Source organism: Vespula vulgaris, chromosome 11 (genome assembly GCF_905475345.1).
Source record: "Vespula vulgaris chromosome 11, iyVesVulg1.1, whole genome shotgun sequence".
Taxonomy (NCBI): domain Eukaryota; kingdom Metazoa; phylum Arthropoda; class Insecta; order Hymenoptera; family Vespidae; genus Vespula; species Vespula vulgaris.
Window position 1 is genome coordinate 1,789,402 of NC_066596.1, and position 22,606 is coordinate 1,812,007.

A 22,606-nucleotide genomic window follows, 5' to 3' on the forward strand; every position below is an offset into this window, starting at 1 on the left:
TGCTGATATTCAATAATATTCTGTCCACTGCTTCTGTCGTTACTTTTTATTGTCCAGTTTATAATACTGATTAGTTTACCTATCTAAACCGCTATTCGTTAAATTCGTAATTAAAATTGTTTAACGTGTATTAATTTCGCGTTAAATAATTTTTCAACATGTTTTACATCATTTTCAATTTGATGACGATTATCTCAATCCATGTGAATACTTTCATTCATGTGTACAGAACTTGCAAAAAATTAAGGCTCTGGATATATACATTATATTATAATAAGGATTCAAACATAGATATATCTTTTCACTTTCCGGGCGAATGCTCTGACCTATTGAGCTACCCAACTCCTCAGGATTAATTTATTATCCCAACGAATTTCCACACAAATACTGAACGGAAATGAAAATGATCGTCAAAACACATCAGCCATCTTGGTACTCCTCATTGTCATAAATATCACAGACATGATGACCATGCGCTGTATATGCCGTTTTAGCACGAAGGGTTCCCGATGTAGACCGATGTCGCACACTTTTCACCCCTCCCGCCAAACCTCTATTACATCCTCGTCTTGCTGCGTAGAGTTTTCTTCACAACTTAAGGAATGTCGAAAGAGAAAATCCTGCCTGACGCTGTATAGCCCCAGCTTCAATGCACCTTTTTCTTCTCTCGCTACTACCTAGGGTATGGAGAAATCTCTGGAGTGTAAACCATTGATAAAAGATGTATGCGAGGTTCTCTTCTTTCGGTCTACACCCACGCCACTGCTTTCAGAACGTGGATTGTGATATAGGTTCGGCACTTATACTTATATCACTATTACAAACAACAATGATATGTATAAAAGATATATATATGTAATGATATGTTACAAATCACAAACATAATTACGAACAAAGGTTTCCGCGAAGATTTCTAAAGTGTCTGACGGTGGCGACTCCTTTTCCATTAGGAGTGTAGAAAATTCGTGAAGATAATTTTTGGTCCTTAGGATATATATGGGCCAGGACTCGAACCTGGGTCTTTCGCTTTCCAGATATATTATATGTTTTGCTTATACCAATATAACTACACAGGCCCTGTAATTATATTTCTCTTAAGTGCCTTTTAAGTAACGATAGAAAACACTTATCTATGTGTATACATGTGTGCGTGTTTTTATGATCTAGATATATATCTGTATATCTGTATGTATACCCATTTGAATGTGTAATATATGTATGTATGTATATGTACTATTACGTATATACACATTTGAAATGTACGTATGTATATGTATTATATATACTATATATGCTATGTACTATACGTACACATATTATGTATCTAAATACATTCATTCATGTATACATATAACACTATGTTCGCCAATTCCAACAATAAAGATTATGTAATTAACAATTTTTCAAAATATATACATGTACGTTGTTCAAACGTATTTGTGTACGTGAGTGTATGTATACATTTATACGTATATGATTAGAGAGATTCGTCATCATCTCAGATGATTTTTTGCACCTTCGGTTTCATCTAAACAGTCCCGAATGTTTACGAACATTAACGATCGACCGACGAGCCGAGCCATTGTAAGTCAGTGTACCGAGAACCTTTGTAATGGAAACACCTTTTCGAATATACATCTATTAAGATCTGTGTAACCCATATATTTTCGTCCACGATCGAAAAATTCTTTAAAAATGTGATAGAAAAACCGGTCATGCATTCGCATATTTCGTACGTCCTGCTTGATATCCGTATATACGATTATACTAATGTTTATCGTTAATATCCTTATGTGCAACAAGAAAGAAGAAAGAAGGGACCAAGAATCTGGGTAGTAGACGCGATTCATCGAGAAGGTACGTATAAATCCGAGAAATTTTACATAGGACCTTTCAAAATAATTTCCTACCGATTTCGTAGTAGAATTTTATAGAATTAAAATTTAACAAATTAAGGATATCTACGACGTATTTCAATATTTGCTCTCTCGACATCTTCAAGAATTTACCTTTGTGAATAATCATCGGTGAGTAAACGTTCGATATCCTAAACGATTGTATTTACGTAATGAATTAGTTCATTTCTTTCTTTACGATAAATCAGCATTAATTAAATTATCAAAATCAGATCAAGTTCGATGCATTTCATATTGATTGATTAGATAAAGATTACAGAGGAAAGTAGTATCAACTTTCATCAGAATTATATAACCTATCTTCGTCATTAGAGATTAGTTTAATATACATCTCAGTATATATAAATATACTAACTTAAATATTATATAATTAAAATATTCAGTAAAAATCTTTGAATTAATATAATATTGTAATTATAAAAATATCTATATTGTGCGTAATAACAATTCTATTGTTGAAATGTTTTCCAATACTTCGCTGTCGTGTACACATCGTTGTAGTACATATCTATTGTTAATACGTAAACGCAACGACCTTAAAAAGTACAAACCTGAAACGAGAACATTCGATTCATCAAATACAAGACCACCAACGATGGAAATAAATAAACAATGAAGCGTACGGGAAACAACAGTTCAGTTGAATTATTAATTCATATTTAACAATAATTAGATGACGTAAATCGTATAGAATTTTTCGAAAATTCTAAGTTTCTTATGGGCAAACTCTGTAATAGTATATAAATATTATACAGTTTATATAAATAGTTTCATATATAACAATTATTATATATTTATACATCTGTAACAATTATTATATATTTATGACTTATAGTTGAATTCTAGCCGACGTTTACTTATAAAAATTGTCGAAAATGTTTTAATTTATATTCGTTAATGAATGTATTTATTCCATTGCATTATTATTTTTATTATAAAAAAAAAAGCAAACAAATGAACTTGTAGAAAAGAAGTGGAAAGATTAACAAGCTACAGATGCTTGAGTTGATAAGGAAGAACCAGTAAGAGGAAAAGAGATAAGCGTTATAGGGCAACAAAAGGAAAGAGAGGGAGTGAGAAAAAGAGGGAGAGGAAATAATAAAGCTCAGCGAACGAAACTTGAAAATGTCATCTTCCTGAACGGAATGGAAAGGACGGATCGGTAACAATTTATCGTTTGAAAAGTTTCGAAACTAGATAATTATCGGAAATATTTATTTGTTTTACGTATTATTATTTATATATTTATTTATTTTACGTACTATCTCATTGTGATATTACGTTAAATACTCGTGATCGTTTATTATTACGAAATATCTGCTGATACTATTGGAAAAATAATTAATCAACGAATTGGACCATTCAGCGAGATCCTTAATATCATTTAAATTAGCAAAAATCTTCTTCTCGACTATTATAGAGTATGTATCTTTTTTTATTTATTGATTTTATTCTTTCATGTTTTAATATAATTTTCATTTTTTCTTTTAGTTCTTTCTTTTCTTGAACATTGATTCTATTGTTTTATTATTATTTTTCTTTCCTTTTTCTTCAAAGACTATATCAACATAATCAATATCTTAATGATCTTTTTAAATGTACATTCTTAAAATAGTAATAGAAATATTAATTATATCCTTATTCATATTTAAAATATTGACTACGCTAATTTTCATTATGTTCCTTAAACGAACCGTTTATTTGCCGAATTGTTTAATTCAACAAAAAAAGCAAAGAATATTGATAAAATTACATTCATCATTTTATATTATTCATTATTCTACGGTCATAAAAATTTCGATCATTCAGTTGTATTTTATTTTAAATATAACAATATCAATCGAATCTGCTTCGGCACAGTAATTAGAAAAAAATAAAAATCCTAAAAGTCGATTTAATCGTTTTCGCTTGTGAATAGCTCACGCAACAGTTACATTTTGTCTATTATAATTAATTTAACAATATGAATAACGCATTATAATATTTTGACATAGAATGAAATGGAATATAAACGCCCTAATTACATGTGCGTTATATTTTAAATACAATATATCCAACGTAAGAATAGTTAAAAATATATTTGAGAATAGTATCGTTACCAGTATAATAATAATCAGAATTCTTTTCAGCTGTATTATCGATATTGATAAATATCCTTGTTTGTGTTTTTCTTATTCTCTCTTCTGTTTGTAATCTATAGATAATCTGTGAATGATATAATTTTGATCTTGTTATATAAGATAGAATTACAATCGGTAATCTCTATATAAATGGGGAAATTACGTGAAATATAATTAAAAAAAAAAAATAAGAAATATCTAAATATAAGTTTTATCAGTCGAAAATATATTAATTTTAATTTTCTTATTTTGATCTATAATCACCGAAAAATAATATTCGAGTACGTATTTAGGACAATACACTGTTACCAATGTTCTTTAGATTGTTATTTAACTGTTAAAAAGAAAAAAAAATTTTCTGCACAATTATTTTATTTCCAAAAGGTATTATCGGTCCATTACCTTACCGACCGACGGTCTTAAAAATTGTTTCTCGACCAAGTAAAAATAGCGCGTTGTCTTCTATTTTCAATATCGCTATTATTTTCAAATCGTTATCAGTAATGCTAATATTAACGTAGGGGCGTGATTTTAAAATCGAGATCGGATTATTGTGAGAGTGCAAAATATTAAACTATCCTGTAACTGTTCAACACGTAAAATTATCCACACGATCGAACTTAATTGTTCCTTTAATTTTATATAAAAAGATAATAGTGAGAGTAATAAAGAATAATAATACAAAGAATATTCCGTTTTATTATATTGGAAGTGTTCTTCAAATATAGTTATTGATGGTTGAAAATTTTAATTGTTTCTAGTAGCAATATTATTATGAAATGTTTGTGAATCAGGGCCAAGTTACATGTTAATATTTAATTACAGTCAGGTGTGTGATTGTATATTCTTTTGAATAATAGAAATCATTTTTATTATTTATATATTATATCATTGTCGAGAACAAGAACTGCCTATATTTCTTCGTTTTAGTTATATTGCATAATCAAATATCTACTATATACTTCTATTCTGTTCTCTAATTTATGTTTAAAATTTATTAATATATGTTGCTATTTAGTTAATGAAATATTTTTTTTTATTTTTAGATAAATGAAAGAATACCATTACTAAAATATATTCAAAGAAATATGGCAGAAAAAATTGGATATTCTAAAGAAACCTTTGTTTCTCAAACTGAACAAACGATTAAAGCAAAAAGGTTTTTTCAATACCTTGCAAGTTTCTTAGCATCGTTAGGAGCAACAGCAGCAGGAATGTCACTAGCATGGACTTCAAATGCTGGTATAAATGGTGCCAATATAGCAAGGGTATATAATATTTCCATTACCGCAGAAGAATTTTCATGGATTGGATCACTCGCAGCACTTGGTTCTGCAGTATCATGTGTACCAATTGGTATTCTTGCAGATATAATAGGCAGAAAGTATTCAATGCTAATACTTGTAATTCCTTTCACTATTGGCTGGCTTTGTATTATTTTTGCAAAATCTATCGCTTTATTTTACGTTGGAAGGTTCTTGACAGGTTTCAGCGGTGGAGCTTTTTGTGTGACAGGTCCTATGTATACTTCAGAAATTGCTGAAAGCGAAATTCGTGGAAGATTAGGTCTATATTATCAGTTATTTCTCACTGTGGGTATTGTAATAGTAAACATTCTAAATTTTAGTGTAAATATGTTTGAATTATCCATTATATCTGGAATTAGTCCAATAATTTTTGCTATAACATTCTTCTTCATGCCAGAAACTCCTGTATATTATTTAATTAAAGGAAATGAAGATGCTGCTAGAAAAAGTTATATTAAATTTAGAGGTCCATACTATGACATAGAACCAGAATTAAGTATGCAGAAAAGATTAATAGAAGAGGCTAATAAACAGAAGGTGTCTTTTCTAACTTCATTGAAAACTAAAGCTTGCATGAAAGGATTATTGATATCTTATGGTCTTATGTTAATTCAACAATGTAGTGGAATAAATGCTATTGCAATTTATAGTGGTCCTTTATTTGAGGCAGCAGGTAGTTCTGTTGGACCTAAGGAAGGTACCATGGCAGCAGGTGCAATTGCATTAACTATGGTACTTATTAGCTCATTAATAGTCGATCGTCTAGGTAGAAGAATATTACTTACAACATCTATTATCTTTATGTGTTTATCTCTCTTAGCACTTGGTATTTACTTCTATTTCTTAGAAAAAGCAAGTACAAGTAGTCTAGATTGGTTACCTCTTTCGTCTGTTTGTTGTTTTATCATTTCATATTCATTCGGATTTGGCCCTGTTCCATGGATGATGATCTCAGAGATTTTTGCTCCAGAAATCAAAGCTATTGTTAGTAGCAGCGCTTGCTTTTTACATTGGATAATGGCATTTATTATCACTAAAACTTTTGTTAATTTAAATAATACTATACATACCTATGGTACGTTTTGGTTATTTTCATTTATTTGTGGTATAAGTATCGGTTTTGTTTTATTATTTGTCCCAGAAACGAAAGGAAAAACGTTAGAACAAATTCTACGCGAGTTAAACGCATAGGTAGGTGTGTAAAAAAATCATTAATATATAAAACACCTTGTAGCATAAGATATTGCATATGATGTAGGGCTGATCTTTTTGTAAAATGACTGTAATATGTTTTAGACAAATATATTTCTGATGGGGATGTAAAAATATATAAGTCATATTTTTGTTAAAACAGAATAAATAATAACTAATATATTATAGATTGCTATTTTTTTCTTATAGTTCTAATAGTACAAGTCAGTTTTACTTCTTTCTCGTTCTTTTACCTGAAATTCTAATAATATATGAAAAACTAAAAACATTTTCGTCAATACAATCGAAATCATCATTTTAAAAAAGAAAAAAAAAAAAGAGAAAGAAAAATGTTTCTAAATCGAGTATAATGTACATTCTGTAAATCTAAAACTTATTCTTACATTGCACTTTAAATATTATAAAAGCTTCTAAACTAATATTCCTTTTCTCACTCATCAGATATATATATATAGTATTATTTATAATAAAAGAAATATATTTTCTATCATTTATGATCGTATTGCGAACTTATACAATGTTTATTACTATCGTTACAACGATAATTAAAATCTAAATGAAATTTGGATTAGAGTTTTATTTCAAAGATATCTATCAAAATTCCTGTCCATAAACTATTTTGTATTCAATAAATATGCTCTTTGATAGAAAATCTTTAGTATTAATATTCGAGTGAATTCAAGCTTCAGAATTGTAAATACTTAAAGATATATGCATTAATTCGATCTTTTTTCACTAGATGATTGATCGATCAAAATTATCGAATATTCAGAAGCGTACCTTTAAGTTCGTATAATATTTTATTAAGAAATAATTAAGAACACAATTTTTAAATCCACAATTATATATACACACACATACACATTTAAAATATACGTATATATATGTACTATATCTATTATATATGCTATATACATATATACACATATGTATATACACATTATGTATCTAAATACATTCATTCATGTATACATATAACACTATGTTCGCCAATTCCAACAATAAAGATTATGTAATTAACAATTTTTCAAAATATATACATGTACGTTGTTCAAACGTATTTGTGTACGTGAGTGTATGTATACATTCATACATATATATTGGAGAGATTCGTTATAATCTCGGATGATTTTTTGCACCTTCGGTTTCATCTAAACAGTCCCGAATGTTTACGAACATTAACGATCGACCGACGAGCCGAGCCATTGTAAGTCAGTTTACCGAGAACCTTTGTAATAGAAACATCTTTTCGAATATACATCTATTAAGATCTGCGTAACACATATATTTTCGTCTACGATCGAAAAATTCTTTAAAAATGTGATAGAAAAGCCGGTCATGCATTCGCATATTTCGTATGTCCTGCTTGATATCCGTATATACGATTATCCTAATGTTTATCGTTAATATCCTTATGTGCAACAAGAAAGAAGGGACCAAGAATCTGGGTAGTAGACGCGATTCATCGAGAAGGTACGTATAAATCCGAGAAATTTTACATAGGACTTTTCAAAATAATTTCCTATCGATTTCGTAGTAGAATTTCATAGAATTAAAATTTAACAAATTAACGATATCTACGACGTATTTCAATATTTTCTCTCTCGACATCTACAAGAATTTACATTTGTGAATAATCGCGGTGAATAAACGTTTGGTATCCTAAACGATTGTATTTATGTAATGAATTAGTTTATTTCTTTCTTTAAGTTAAATCAGCATTAATTAAATTATCAAAATCGGATCAAGTTCGATGCATTTCATATTGATTGATTAGATAAAGATTACAGAAGAAAGTAGTATCAACTTTCATCAGAATTATATAACCTATCTTCGTCATTAGAGATTAGTTTAATATAAACCTTAATATACATTTCAGTATATATAAATTTACTAACTTAAATATTATATAATTAAAATATTCAGTAAAAATCTTTGAATTAATATAATATTGTAATTATAAAAATATCTATATTGTGCGTAATAACAATTCTATTGTTGAAATGTTTTCTAATACCTGGCTGTCGTGTACACATCATTGTAGTGCATATCTATTGTTAGTACGTAAACGCAAACGTCCTTAACAGTACAAATATGAAACAAAAACATACGATAAAACAAGTATGAGATCAGCGAGGAAGGAAGTAAATAAACAATGAAACGTACAGGAAACAACAATTTAGTTGAATTATTAATTATATACTTAACAATAATTAGATGATGTAAATCCTATAGAATTTTTCGAAAGTTCTAAGTTTCTTTTGGGCAAACTCTGTAATAATATAATATTGTATCTGTAATAATATAAGTATTGTACAGTTTATATAGGTAGTTTTATATGTAACAATTATTATGCATTTATACATCTGTATATATTTATGACTTATAGTTGAATTCTAGCCGACGTTTACTTATAAAAATTGTCGAAAATGTTTTAATTTATATTCGTTAATGAATGTATTTATTCCATTGCATTATTATTTTTATTATAAAAAAAAGCGAACAAATGAACTTGTAGAAAAGAAGTGGAAAGATTAACGAGCTAAAGATGCTTGAGTTGATAAGGAAGAACCAGTAAGAGGAAAAGAGATAAGCGTTATAGGGCATCAAAAGGAAAGAGAGGGAGAGAGAAAAAGAGGGAGAGGAAATAATAAAGCTCAGCGAACGAAACTTGAAAATGTCATCTTCCTGAACGGAATGGAAAGGACGGATTGGTAACAATTTATCGTTCGAAAAGTTTCGAAACTAGATAATTATCGGAAATATTCATTTGTTTTACGTATTATTATTTATATATTTATTTATTTTACGTACTATCTCATTGTGATATTACGTTAAATACTCGTGATCGTTTATTATTACGAAATATCTGCTGATACTATTGGAAAAATAATTAATCAACGAATTGGACCATTCAGCGAGATTCTTAATATCATTTAAATTAGCAAAAATCTTCTTCTCGACTATTATAGAGTATGTATCTTTTTTTATTTATTGATTTTGTTCTTTCATTTTTTAATATAATTTTTGTTTTTTCTTTTAGTTCTTCCTTTTCTTGAACGTTGATTCTATTCTTTTATTATTATTTTTCTTTCCTTTTTCTTCAAAAAATATATCAACATAATCAATACGTAATAAAAATCTCAACATAAATAATATCTTAATGATCTTATTAAATGTACATTCGTAAAATAATAGAAATATTAATTATATCCTTATTCATATTTAAAATATTGACTCCGTTAATTTTCATTATCTTCTTTAAACGTACCGTTTATTTGCCGAATTGAGAATAGTATCATTACCAGTATAATAATAATCAGAATTCTTTTCAGCTGTATTATCGATATTGATAAATATCCTTGCTTGTGTTTTTCTTATTCTCTCTTCTATTTGTAATCTATAGATAATCTGTGAATGATATAATTTTGATCTTGTTATATAAGATAGAATTACGATCGATAATCTCTGTATAAATGGAGAAATTATATGAAATATAATTAAAAAAAGAAAAGAAAGAAAAGAAAAACACGAAATATGTAAATATAAGTTTTATCAGTCGACAATATATTAATTTTTATTTTCTTATTTTGATCTGTGATCACCGAAAAATAATATTCGAGTACGTATTTAGGACAATACACTGTTACCAATGTTCTTTAGATTGTTATTTAACTGTTAAAAAGAAGAAAAAATTTTCTGGACAATTGTTCTATTTCGAAAAGGTATTATCGGTTCATTATTTTACCGACTGACGGTCTTAAAAATTGTTTCTCGACCAAGTAAAAATGGCGCGTTGTCTTCTATTTTCAATATCGCCATTATTCTCAAATCGTTATCAGTAATGCTAATATTAACGTAGGGGCGTGATTTTAAAATCGAGATCGGATTATTGTGAGAGTGCAAAATATTAAACTATCCTGTAACTATTCAACACGTAAAATTATCCGCACGATCGAACTTAATTGTTCTTTTAATTTTATAAAAAAAAAATAATAATGAGAGTAATAAAGAATAATAATACAAAGAATATTTCGTTTTATTATATTGGAAGTGTTCTTCAAATATAGCTGTCAAATATAGTTATTGAAAATTTTAATTGTTTCTTGTAATAATATTATGAAAGTGAACGAAGGAAATGTTTGTTGATCAGGGCCAAATTAACTGTTAATATTTAATTACAGTCAAGTGTGGGTGTTTATTTTTTTAATAATAAAAATCATTTTTATTATTTATATATTATATACCATTGTCGAGAACAAGAACTGCCTATATTTCTTTGTTTTAGCATTACATTGCATAATCAAATTTCTACTATATACTTCTATTCTGTTCTCTAATTTATATTTAAAATTTATTATTATATGTTACTGTTTAGTAATGAAATATTTTTTTTATTTTTAGATAAATGAAAAAATACCATTACTAAAAGATATTCAAAGAAATATGGCAAAAAAAATTGTTGGATATTCTCAAAAAAAACTTGTTTCTCAAAATGGGCATGTAATTAAAGCAAAAAGGTTTCTTCAATACATTGCAAGTTTCTCAGCATCGCTAGGAGCACTAGCAGCAGGAATGTCGGTATCATGGACTTCAAATGCTGGTATAAATGGTGCCAATATAGCAAGGGTATATAATATTTCCATTACCGCAGAAGAGTTTTCATGGATTGGATCACTCGCAGCACTTGGTTCTGCAGTATCATGTGTACCAATTGGTATTCTTGCAGATATAATAGGCAGAAAGTATTCTATGCTAATACTTGTAATTCCTTTTACTATTGGCTGGCTTTGTATTATTTTTGCAAAATCTGTCACTTTATTTTACATTGGAAGGTTCTTGACAGGTTTCAGCGGTGGAGCTTTTTGTGTGACAGGTCCTATGTATACTTCAGAAATTGCTGAAAGCGAAATTCGTGGAAGATTAGGTCTATATTATCAGTTATTTCTCACTGCTGGTAGTTTAACTGTAAAGATTCTAAATTTGGGTGTAAATATGTTTGAATTATCCGTTATATCTGGGTTTGTACCGATAGTCTTTGGTATAACATTCTTCTTCATGCCAGAAACTCCTGTATATTATTTAATTAAAGGAAATGAAGATGCTGCTAGAAAAAGTTACATTAAATTTAGAGGTCCTCATTATGATATAGAACCAGAATTAAGTATGCAGAAAAGAATAATAGAAGAGACTAATAACCACAAAGTATCGTTTTTAATTTTATTGAAAACTAAAGCTTGTAAGAAAGCCATATTAATATCGTATGGTCTTATGGGATTTCAACAATTTAGTGGAATAAATGCTCTTACATTTTATATCGGTCCTATATTTGAAACAGCAGGTGGTTCTGTTGGACCTAAAGAAGCTGCTGTTGTAATAAGTGTAATTGGAATAACTATGATATTTATTAGCACATTAATAGTCGATCGTCTAGGTAGAAAAATATTACTTACAATATCTATTATTTTTATGTGTTTATCTCTCTTAGCACTTGGTATTCACTTCTATCTCATGGAAAAAATGAATACAAGTAATTTAGGTTGGTTACCTCTCTTATCTGTCTGTTCTTATATCGTTTCATTTGCAATTGGATTTGGCCCTATTCCATGGATGATGATCTCAGAAGTTTTTAGCCCAGAAACTAAAGCTATTGCTGGTAGTAGTGCTTGCTTATGGAATTGGATAGTAGCATTTATTGTCACTAAAACTTTTGTTAATTTAAATAATACTATACATAACTATGGTACGTTTTGGTTATTTTCATTTGTTTGTGCTGTAGGTATCTGTTTTGTTTTATTCTTTGTCCCAGAAACGAAAGGCAAAACATTAGAACAAATACAACGCGAATTGAGCGCATAATTAGGTATTTAAAAAAATCATTAATATATAAAAAACATTGTGACATAATAAATTGCATATAATATAGGGCTGATCTTTTCATATATTGATTATAATATGTTTTAGACAGATATATTTTTGTTGGGTTTGCGAGGTATTTAAGTTACATTTTTATACACTAATATAATTTGACTAATATATTATTGATTGCTATATTTTGTTCATAGTTTTAAATCGAGTATGACGTATATTCTTCAAAATTTATTCTTGCATTGTATTTTAAATAATATTAGTGTTTCTAAATATTCTATTTCTCACTCATCAGAAATATATATTATCATTTATAATAAAAGAAATATATTCTTAATCATTTATGATCGTTTTGCAAACTTATACAACATATATTACTTTCGTTATAACGATAATTAGAATCTAAGTAAAATTTGGATTAGAGATTTATTTCAAAGATATCTATCAAAATTCCTGTCCATAAACTATTTTGTATTCAATAAATATGCTCTCTGATAGAAAATTTTTAGTATTAATATTCGAGTGAATTCAAGGTTCAGAATTGTAAATACCTAAAGATGTATACATTAATCCGATCTTTTTTCACTAGATGATTGATCGATCAAAATTATCGAATATTCAGAAGCGTATCATTAAATTCGTATAAGATTTTATTAAGAAATAATTAAGAACACAATTTTTAAATCCACAATTATATATATACATATATACCTACATATATATGTATATACATTATGTATCTAAATACATTCATCCATGTATACATATATCGTTATGTTCGCCAATGCGAGCAATAAAAATTATGTAATTAACAATTTTTCAAAATATATACATGTACGTTGTTCAAACGTATTTGTGTACGTGAGTGTATGTATACATTCATACGTATATATTGGAGAGATTCGTTATAATCTCGGATGATTTTTTGCACCTTCGGTTTCATCTAAACAGTCCCGAATGTTTACGAACATTAGCGATCGACCGACGAGCCGAGCCATTGTAAATCAGTTTACCGAGAACCTTTGTAATAGAAACATCTTTTCGAATATACATCTATTAAGATCTGTGTAACCCATATATTTTCGTCCACGATCGAAAAATTCTTTAAAAATGTGATAGAAAAGCCGGTCATGCATTCGCATATTTCGTACGTCGTGCTTGATATCCGTATATACGATTATCCTAATGTTTATCGTTAATATCCTTATGTGCAACAAGAAAGAAGAAAGAAGGGACCAAGAATCTGGATAGTAGACGCGATTCTTCGAGAAGGTACGTATAAATCCGAGAAATTTTACGTAGGACCTTTCAAAATAATTTCGTGCCGATTTCGTAGTAGAATTTCATAGAATTAAAATTTAACAAATTAACGATATCTTCGACGTATTTCAATATTTTCTCTCTCAACATCTTCAAGAATTTACATTTGTGAATAATCGCGGTGAATAAACGTTTGGTATCCTAAACGATTGTATTTATGTAATGAATTAGTTTATTTCTTTCTTTAAGGTAAATCAGCATTAATTAAATTATCAAAATCGGATCAAGTTCGATGCATTTCATATTGATTGATTAGATAAAGATTACAGAAGAAAGTAGTATCAACTTTCATCAGAATTATATAACCTATCTTCGTCATTAGAGATTAGTTTAATATAAACCTTAATATACATTTCAGTATATATAAATTTACTAACTTAAATATTATATAATTAAAATATTCAGTAAAAATCTTTGAATTAATATAATATTGTAATTATAAAAATATCTATATTGTGCGTAATAACAATTCTATTGTTGAAATGTTTTCCAATACTTCGCTGTCGTGTACACATCGTTGTAGTACATATCTATTGTTAGTACGTAAACGCAAACGTCCTTAAAAGTACAAATATGAAACAAAAACATACGATAAAACAAATATGAGATCAGCGAGGAAGGAAGTAAATAAACAATGAAACGTACAGGAAACAACAATTTAGTTGAATTATTAATTATATACTTAACAATAATTAGATGATGTAAATCGTATAAAATTTTTCGAAAGTTCTAAGTTTCTTTTGAGCAAACTGTAATAATATATAAGTATTGTACATATTAGTTTCATATGTAACAATTATTATATATTTATACATCTCTATATATATTTATTTTATAATTGAATTCTTGCCGACATTTATTTACAGGAATTATCGAAAATTTTTTAAACTTTATTCGCTAAATATATGTGGTTATCGAACTAAGCTAAATCCGAACACGTATTATTCTAAGATAATAGGTTATCAGAAAATTACAATTATCAGATAATTATATGTAATCGAAAGAGTACGCTGATACAGAAAAGACAAAAAAAGAAGAGAACGGAAGATAAAATATGAACAATGACTAGGAAATATTATATAAAGTGTAACAATTTAATGGACAGTTAATTTTATTATTTTCATTCGCTCTCGATCGATATTGTCCTACACATACACATTCATATATATTCTATATTTGCGTTTCTAAACCATTTTTGTCGTAGCATATACATTTGTTTGTTTATTCGTTTTTTTTTGTGATTCTTTCGCGGACCAAATGTTTATAATATAAAATGTGTAAAAATCTGATAGAATCAAGTTACTGTATATTATTTTAAATATACTACTGTTACTATGATATTATCACGAATTCATAGGAATATTCTACGAGAACTTTTTCGAAATCTTTTAGAAATTAATCACTTTGCTCGTAAGGTAGCAGGAAAAGGAGTAAGATGATTAGTAGGTAGATGAAGATAAGGAGAGGATAGAGAAGAAAGGGGTCGGAACATCCCTCAAAAAAATATTTTTTTCCACTTGTGAACAATGTATTTGCAATATATGCTATTGGTTTTTATCTCATATTGCGATATATTACAACATATTGCACCATAGTGAAACAACATTTGCTAACTCACGTTCCGAAGTACGTACTGCACCACTGTTGTTAATTGATCTTGTAAATTGTACTAAATTTTTTTATAGATATTATCGTTTATTAAATTCAAGTAGGATTTAAATATCAATTTTTAAAGAATATTTTATATTATTTATATTTCTTCTTATTTAACTTTCTTATAGGAACTAATTTTTCTTTTTTTTTTTTTGTACTAACTATTTGAGATTCTATTCTTCCTTCCCTTCTTGTCTTTTTTATCGTATTTTAAAACATACATTCATTCACACTAGCTCGTTTAATGTTTTTTATATATATTATAATTTTGTTATTAAAAATTACGAAAGATTTTATTTTTATTACTTTTTAATCGTAAAGCGTTAAATCTCCTTCTCAACAATTTTCATATAATAAATATTGATACTGTAATAACATTTTGTTATATGAAAATAAAAAAGATATAATAAAAATAAATTTTATTTTCAATAGAAATGCCATTGAACGATTACGTGAATAAATGAAAAACTATAGTGTCATATCAAGGAGATAAAGATTAACGTTTTTTCAGTAATGTTCATATTCATCCGGTATTGATAACAATAATCATTGTCACAATAAATAAAAATAATTCAATTTCATTAGCAGACTTTATTTTTATTGATGATATTATCACGATAAATTGTTCAGCTCAAAAATGATATCTTACTATCGTCTTTATCATTTATTATTGATCATAATTCTCAATGAATGGGAAAAAATGTAGCCAAGAATTATTTCTTGATATAAACATATAAACGTGTAAAAAATATAAACATTCAATTCTTTTCTTTTTTTTTTTTATATATATATAAAATTTTTGTTTTCATTATTTCGACGTTATAAAAGAGATTCCATCGTATAAATGATTAATAATAATTAACAATGAAATAAATTAGTTGTATATAAATCAAGTTAAGAAGGATCAAAAGAAGAGAAAAAAAGAATAAAAATAATCTTTACACCATGTCGATGTAAAGATTAATTACTGATCAATTTGCTTATCATCTAGTATTTTTATCAGACTAATTTCTGAACAGAATATTTATTTTATACTATCATATCGTAATCTATTTGAAAACATCTGTCGATATACAGTAATACGTGTTGATATCTAATAAACGTGCAGAAATCTTCATAAAGCAAAACATTTTTTTAAAAGCAAGAACACTACTTAACGATATGACCTTCAAATGTCAAGACGAAAAACGTTCTTAATGAAGCGGGCAAAATGCATTGATAAAAAGTAAAAAAAAATAAAACAAATAAATTTTTTATCAATGTCGTTCACATCCAATAATCATTTGATTTAATCGAATAACATGTACGTATATATGTATATTTATATAAATTTGTAATATATGGATCATAATTTTATTTGATTTTGTATATAATACAATTAATCAATTTTCAATATAATATCATATATATATATATATATATATATATATATATATATATATAGAATGTGTTTGTGTTTGTGTAATGTTGTTATATTAAATAATAATTTTGATTAATCGATTAATACATGTTTGTACAGGTCAGCATATATTATGAATAAATCATTCGATATGATTCTCATTGTATTATTTTTATTGAAAAAAAAAAAAAAAAAAAAAAAAAAACCATATAAAGAAGAAGTGGATGGATCAAAAAGCTATGGATGCTCGAATTGATAAGGGAGAACCAGTAAAAAGAAAAGAGATAAGGAATTTAATGTAACAAAAAGAGAGGGAGGGAGAGAGAAAAAGAGGGAGAGGAAATAATAAAGCTCAGCGAACGAAACCCTAAAATGTCATATTCTCAAACAGAATGGAAAGGACGGATCGGTAAAGATATATCGTTTGAAAAGTTTCAGAACTAGATAATTATCGGAAATACTTATTTGTTTTACGTATTATTACCTATCTCATTGTGATATTACGTTAAATCTTCGTAACCATTTATTATTACGAAATATTTGCTGATACTATTGGAAAAATAATTAATCAACGAATTGGACCATTCAGCGAGATCCTTAATATCATTTAAATTAGCAAAAATCTTCTTCTCGGCTGTTATAGAGTATGTATCTTTTTTTATTTATTGATTTTTTTCTTTCATCTTTTAATATAATTTTCGTTTTTTCTTTTAGTTCTTTCTTTTCTTGAACGTTGATTCTATTGTTTTATTATTTTTCTTTCCTTTTTCTTCAAAGACTATATCAACATAATCAATATCTTAATGATCTTTTTAAATGTACATTCTTAAAATAGTAATAGAAATATTAATTATATCCTTATTCATATTTAAAATATTGACTACGCTAATTTTCATTATGTTCCTTAAACGAACCGTTTATTTGCCGAATTGTTTAATTCAACAAAAAAAGCAAAGAATATTGACAAAATTACAATCATATTATTCATTATTCTACGGTCATAAAAATTTCGATCATTCAGTTGTATATAGTTTTATTTTAAATATAACAATATCAATCGAATCTGCTTCGGCACAGTAATTAGAAAAAAATAAAAATTCTAAAAGTCAATTTAATCGTTTTCGTTTGTGAATGGCTCACGCAACAGTTACATTTTGTCTATTATAATTAATTTAACAATATGAATAACGCATTATAATATTTTGACATAGAATGAAATGGAATATAAATGCCCTAATTAGATGTGCCTTATATTTTAAATACAATATATCCAACGTAAGAACAGTTAAAAATATATTTGAGAATAGTATCGTTACCAGTATAATAATAATCAGAATTCTTTTCAGCTGTATTATCGATATTGATAAATATCCTTGCTTGTGTTTTTCTTATTCTCCCTTCTATTTGTAATCTATAGATAATCTGTGAATGATATAATTTTGATCTTGTTATATAAGATAGAATTACGAGCGATAATCTCTATATAAATGGAGAAATTATGTGAAATATAATTAAAAAAAAAAAACAAGAAATATCTAAATATAAGTTTTATCAGTCGAAAATATATTAATTTTAATTTTTTTATTTTGATCTATGATCACTGAAAAATAATATTCGAATACGAGTTTAGGACAATACACTGTTACCAATGTTCTTTAGATTGTTATTTAACTGTTAAAAAGAAGAAAAAATTTTCTGGACAATTGTTCTATTTCTAAAAGGTACTATCGGTCCATTATTTTACCGACTGACGGTTTTAAAAATTGTTTCTCGACTAAGTAAAAATGGCGCGTTGTTTTCTATTTTTAATATCGCTACTATTCTCAAATCGTTATCAGTAATGCTAATATTAACGTAGTAATGAGAGTAATAAAGAATAATAATACAAAAAATATTTCGTTTTATTATATTGGAAGTGTTCTTCAAATATAGCTGTCAAATATAGTTATTGAAAATTTTAATTGTTTCTTGTAATAATATTATGAAAGTGAATGAAGGAAATGTTTGTTAATCAGGGCCAAATTAACTGTTAATATTTAATTACAGTCAAGTGTGGGTATTTATTTTTTTAATAATAATCATTTTTATTATTTATATATTATATACCATTGTCGAGAACAAGAACTGCCTATATTTCTTTGTTTTAGCATTACATTGCATAATCAAATTTCTACTATATACTTCTATTCTGTTCTCTAATTTATATTTAAAATTTATTATTATATGTTACAGTTTAGTAATGAAATATTTTTTTTATTTTTAGATAAATGAAAAAATACCATTATTAAAAGATATTCAAAGAAATATGGCAGAAAAAATTGGATATTCTAAAGAAACCTTTGTTTCTCAAAATGGGCACGTAATTAAAGCAAAAAGGTTTCTTCAATACATTGCAAGTTTCTCAGCATCACTGGGAGCACTAGCAGCAGGAATGTCGGTATCATGGACTTCTCAAGCTGGTGTAAATGGTGCCAATATAGCAAGGGTATATAATATTTCCATTACCGCAGAAGAGTTTTCATGGATTGGATCACTCGCAGCATTTGGTTCTGCAGTATCATGTGTACCAATTGGTATTCTTGCAGATATAATAGGCAGAAAGTATTCTATGTTAATACTTGTAATTCCTTTTACTATTGGCTGGCTTTGTATTATTTTTGCAAATTCTATCGCTTTATTTTACGTTGGAAGGTTCTTGACAGGTTTCAGCGGTGGAGCTTTTTGTGTGACAGGTCCTATGTATACTTCAGAAATTGCTGAAAGTGAAATTCGTGGAAGATTAGGTCTATTTTATCAGTTATTTCTCACTGTTGGTATTTTAACGGTAAGCATTCTAAATTTGGGTGTAAATGTGTTTGAATTATCCGTTATATCTGGGTTTGTACCAATAGTCTTTGGTGTAACATTCTTCTTCATGCCAGAAACTCCTGTATATTATTTAATTAAAGGAAATGAAGATGCTGCTAGAAAAAGTTATATTAAATTTAGAGGTCCTCACTATGATATAGAACCAGAATTAAGTATGCAGAAAAGAATAATAGAAGAGACTAGTAAACACAAAGTATCGTTTTTAACTTTATTGAAAACTAATGCTTGTAAGAAAGCCATATTAATATCGTATGGTCTTATGGGATTTCAACAATTTAGTGGAGTAAATGCTGTTGCATTTTATATCGGTCCTATATTTGAAACAGCAGGTGGTTCTGTTGGACCTAAAGAAGCTGCTGTTGTAATAGGTGTAATTGGAATAACTATGGTATTTATTAGCACATTAATAGTCGATCGCCTAGGTAGAAAAATATTACTTACAATATCTATTATTTTTATGTGTTTATCTCTCTTAGCACTTGGTATTTACTTCTATCTCATGGAAAAAATGAATACAAGTAGTCTAGGTTGGTTACCTCTCTTATCTGTCTGTTCTTATATCGTTTCATTTGCAATTGGATTTGGTCCTATTCCATGGATGATGATCTCAGAAGTTTTTAGTCCAGAAACTAGAGCTATTGCTGGTAGTAGTGCTTGCTTATTGAATTGGGTGGTAGCATTTATTGTCACTAAAACTTTTGTTAATTTAAATAATACTATACATAACTATGGTACGTTTTGGTTATTTTCATTTGTTTGTGCTGTAGGTATCTGTTTTGTTTTATTCTTTGTCCCAGAAACGAAAGGCAAAACATTAGAACAAATACAACGCGAATTGAGCGCATAATTAGGTATTTAAAAAAATCATTAATATATAAAAAACATTGTGACATAATAGATTGCCTATAATGTAGGGCTGATCTTTTCATATATTGATTATAATATGTTTTAGACAGATATATTTTTGTTGGGTATGCAAGGATATATAAGTTACATTTTTATGCACTAATATAAATAGACTAATATATTATTGATTGCTATATTTTGTTCATAGTTTTAAATCGAGTATGACGTATATTCTTCAAAATTTATTCTTGCATTGTATTTTAAATAATATTAGTGTTTCTAAATATTTCATTTCTCACTCATCAGAAATATATATTATCATTTATAATAAAAGAAATATATTCTTAATCATTTATGATCGTTTTGCAAACTTATACAACATATATTACTATCGTTATAACGATAATTAGAATCTAAGTGAAATTTAGATTAGAATTTTATTTTTTTCTATCATGTGTATCAAAATTCCCGGCTCTAAAATATCTTTTGTTTAATTAACATGCTCTCTGGTAGAAAATCTTTGGTACTAATACTCGTGTTTCTTCCTATACTCCTCCGAGGATTAAGTAGAGAACAGTTTTGTACATACCTACAGAGATATACTGTAACTCGAGTTTTTTTCGCTAGATGGCTGATCGATTAAGATTATCGGATATTCAGATGTCTATTTTTAAGATTGTATTAAGGAATAATTAAGAACACTATTTTTAAATCCACGTAATATTCATAATAATAATATTCCTGTACTTTTATTTATTATAATATCTAATAAATGATATAACATTCATTCCATTGTATTTATTATAATATCAAACAAATTATAATGAATTAAATAAATAAATTTTTCAAAACTTCATTAACACGTTCTAACGTATAACCAATCGCATTTCCACAGTTATCATTCGATTGATAATACACTGAAAAGTTAGGAAATGTCATTCGTTTATCAATTTATCATTACAATATTATTTTTATGAAAAGCATTCGTAAAAATGATCAAGAAATTAGAATATTTATAATTGGAATCGATTACATATCGATCTTCACTCACGATTACATTTGTGTGCATTCCTTCATACCGATTAATGAATACCTGTGTAGAAAGCAAAAAGAAATAGGTTAGAAAAGAGAAAGAAAGATAGTTAGAATGTTGGAGTTCACTGACAAAACGGTTAACGAGGAATAAAAGGAATATGGATAAATACACGTGCATGCATACATATATAAATACAGACAAACATAAATCATTGAATATATCTGTGCTATAAATATGCAACAAGAGGTATGTACGTCAATGATCGAATAACTTTAAAATAATTTTAATCGATGAATCGATAACCTAATATATACTTCCTTTGTCAAACAAAATGATAATCGTTCAAAGTATATACATATATATAAACACACACATATATATTTATATACTTCCTTTCATTTATATATTACACGAATTTCTATTATAAATATTTTCTATTATTAATTTATTTAAATTCATAGTAGTAACATCGATAATCTAATTTGATTTTCGCGCGCATTTCACAATACTCAATTTGAACGTGACGAATATAAATTTCAAAGGAAAGATCATTCGGCTTGCAATAAACAAGCGTGAAAGAAGATTTATTTACCAGTTATACGTACGACGAATTTAACAGTTATACAGACGAATATAAACGAGAGAAAATGAAAATTCACGACATTCTCTTTACGCTCGAAGAATATTCTAAAAATACGTATGTGATATGTCTTTGTAAGATCGTATCCATGTCATTTGCTTCTAACTTGAATCATTATAGAGGAAACAACGAAAACTATGAATAATTTCGATGAGAAATATTCTATAAATACGCTTATATACTGCGATACAAATATCAATCATTTCGTTCGTTGAATTGATTTTCACGTGTAAAACAGGAATTATCACAATTACAGATTTCTATTTAACCGATCGTACCGCTCAAATTTTTTATTTCGAAATCTTTTCTTTTTTTAAGACATTTACGACAGCCATTGGATAATTATAGAAAGGAAAGTAACATTTGTTAAGAAACATAGTACATAATAGAGAATTTATAAAATAAATTGAACGAAATCAAG

The 22,606-nt window shown here is 27.3% G+C and overlaps 3 protein-coding genes across 3 annotated transcripts; all 3 read left to right on the forward strand.

Annotated features, from left to right (window-relative positions):
• Positions 1-2,882: 2,882 nt before the first annotated feature.
• LOC127067833 (facilitated trehalose transporter Tret1-like) lies at positions 2,883-6,722 on the forward strand. Its single transcript, XM_051003197.1, has 2 exons — positions 2,883-3,337; positions 5,083-6,722. Exon 2 carries the CDS (start codon positions 5,125-5,127, stop codon positions 6,532-6,534), a length of 1,410 nt encoding a protein of 469 aa, XP_050859154.1. The 5' UTR covers positions 2,883-3,337; positions 5,083-5,124; the 3' UTR covers positions 6,535-6,722.
• A 107-nt stretch (positions 6,723-6,829) lies between these two features.
• Positions 6,830-16,164, forward strand: LOC127067831 (facilitated trehalose transporter Tret1-like). The gene is made up of 3 exons (XM_051003195.1): positions 6,830-8,028; positions 9,074-9,528; positions 10,960-16,164. The coding sequence occupies exon 3, from the start codon at positions 11,002-11,004 to the stop codon at positions 12,412-12,414; it is 1,413 nt and encodes a 470-aa protein (XP_050859152.1). The 5' UTR covers positions 6,830-8,028; positions 9,074-9,528; positions 10,960-11,001; the 3' UTR covers positions 12,415-16,164.
• A 2,936-nt stretch (positions 16,165-19,100) lies between these two features.
• Positions 19,101-20,510, forward strand: LOC127067832 (facilitated trehalose transporter Tret1-like). The gene has a single exon (XM_051003196.1). It carries the CDS (start codon positions 19,101-19,103, stop codon positions 20,508-20,510), a length of 1,410 nt encoding a protein of 469 aa, XP_050859153.1.
• The last annotated feature ends 2,096 nt before the right edge of the window (positions 20,511-22,606 follow it).